At 35.5% G+C, this 2,314-nt stretch overlaps 1 protein-coding gene across 1 annotated transcript; it reads right to left on the reverse strand.

Moving 5' to 3' along the window:
• Positions 1-221: 221 nt before the first annotated feature.
• LOTGIDRAFT_58866 (hypothetical protein) lies at positions 222-724 on the reverse strand (the record flags this gene model as incomplete). Its single annotated transcript, XM_009066653.1, has 2 exons — positions 222-362; positions 617-724. Coding segments are annotated over 2 exons (249 nt in total), but the record flags the coding sequence as incomplete, so codon positions are not given.
• Positions 725-2,314: the final 1,590 nt, after the last annotated feature.

Genomic DNA, 2,314 nt, shown 5'->3' on the forward strand with positions numbered 1-2,314 from the left:
TAGTGTTGCAGAAAACAATTTAAGTGTTTGGAAAAGAGCATTGTGTTTCCGGAAACAACTTCACAAAACACTTAAATTTTTTCGTGTTACCAAAACAACTTAGACGTTTTAAGACAAGACTTAATGAAAGCACATGGTACGAAAACATTTTAGTGATATAACAACATAGTGTTATGATGGGTACGATGATAAAGGGAATAAAATCAAAGTTTTAGCCTACCTTCTCTTGACATTCCAACTTCGAAACATTTTCTCAATCTACAGAATTGACAGCTATTCCGTGTAAAAGGCGTAATTTCACATTTTTCTTCATTGGCACATTTATGTGTCATACCCTGGGTGATACAGCGTCGAAAAAATCCCTGGAAAAAAGAGATGAAATTTGGCACCCTACTTTTTCGAAACAGACTGGGCTATTGAAAACTGCCCTCTACAACAAGTTGGGGCATCTTTTACATGGACAGCTTGCAGAACATAAGCCTCTGACAATGCTTCGTAGACATAAGTCTATTGTTGCTCTTGGGCTAAGGGCACTGGGAAACCGTGCCTCCTGAAATTATCATTGGGCCCAGGGAAAAAAGCCATTTTTCTGTCGATTAAATTTTTTTTGACATACCTTACATCCTTCGCACGAATCCACTCCATAATGGAACCCTGAGGATTCGTCCCCACAAACTTTACAGTGTGGAGACTTACTGCCTGGTTTACCCGGGGAGGCTGCTGATATGGTGGCCGTCGCCCCCGACAACGAGGCCGCAGATAATAACGTTATATCGTTCATCTACATCTATGATAAAGCTACACCATTCATCTGAAAAATATAAAAAATCCAATTTTATTTTTATATACTAAATAGCTGAACAAATCTGGTGCTACCTGATCTTGGACGAGCTATATGGCTGGGATAGCGTCAAGTATAGGTATATTACGTCTGAGGAACAGGAAGGGAGGTAACTGTTGATTATACAGTTCCAGTAATTTGATTGGTCAATGGCTAAAATCAAATTGTCGAGGTTGACATCATCAGCGATATCATTTTATAATAAATCTTAGTTATTCATTCAAACCTTAATCAGTTCCTAAACCAGGATTATCAAAACAGTTGAAAACAGAAGAAGCAAATAAGTCCAGACAAATATTTATCTTCACAAGGTCAAGCTATTACAAACTTTGTTCTAATACCTTGACGTTAATAACCACCTTTCTTGTATCAGTAATGGAGACATTTGATTGGATTATACACCGGAAAATACAGCAAATCAAAGTCCTCAATAGACCAACTGTAAATATTATAGCTTAAAATACAAATCAATCAAACTTCAGTTACACACGAAAGGTGGCTTTTGCATTCAAGGTATAAGACAAAGATAATGTAGCTCATGCCGGAATTATTTTCCACTGTACATATCAATAATCTTGTACCGAACACCGCACTTGACACTACACCTTATCTATTTTCACATTTTAATCAGATTTCCATGACTACAATGGAACCATTCCATCAGGAACTTATTTCAGAACTTAAATCATTCCAGGACTCGTGGGAACAACTTGAAAAAATCTGTGACATCTGATACCAACATTGAAATCTTTAAGACAATGACAATCATTGAAACTATAGAAATGACATTGTTGCCCTAGCAACTATTTTCTCCCAGAATAAACTGACAATCTGATCAAATTAACTGACAGAAACCCAATGATATTCTCACCAATTTAAAGAGATTGTAAAAAGGTTTACTAAATTTTTAAGTGTATCGGGGACACTGATAGCATAAATTTGCATTATTCCAATTTTCAATCCGATGCCTGTAGTTTCTGCAATTCCACTAAAACTAACTGTTTGATGACATCACTAATCCCAAAGAGTGATAATGTAAATTTTGAAATTAGAGACGTCATCAAACACATATATTTGTGACATTGCAGGAACCACAGACGTCTGATTGAAAATTGGATTGTTGCAAATTGATGCTATGAGTGTCCCCGATACACACATGGAAACTTTAGAAAACCTCTTTACAATCCCTTTAACTGACCTGAACATCTATATGTAGGTGACAGCTAAATATATACAATTTCTTATCAAGGTTTTCTGTCTAAATAATAAGTTTAAACCTTTTATCGGAGAAATGAAATAATGCAAAATTTTCACAAATGAAATTAAATCCTAAAAGATGTTTAAACTTTATGTATTTGTCGGACAATTGAAATAAAATTAAATGGAAAATAATTGAGCTCAAATGTTCTACTTTGCAGTCGACCCTGCAGCTGCCACTGAATAAGTTATCTTTCCTCATTAATCCAGTTGACC

The sequence above is a fragment of the Lottia gigantea genome (assembly GCF_000327385.1).
Source record: "Lottia gigantea unplaced genomic scaffold LOTGIsca_79, whole genome shotgun sequence".
NCBI classification, from domain to species: Eukaryota; Metazoa; Mollusca; class Gastropoda; family Lottiidae; genus Lottia; species Lottia gigantea.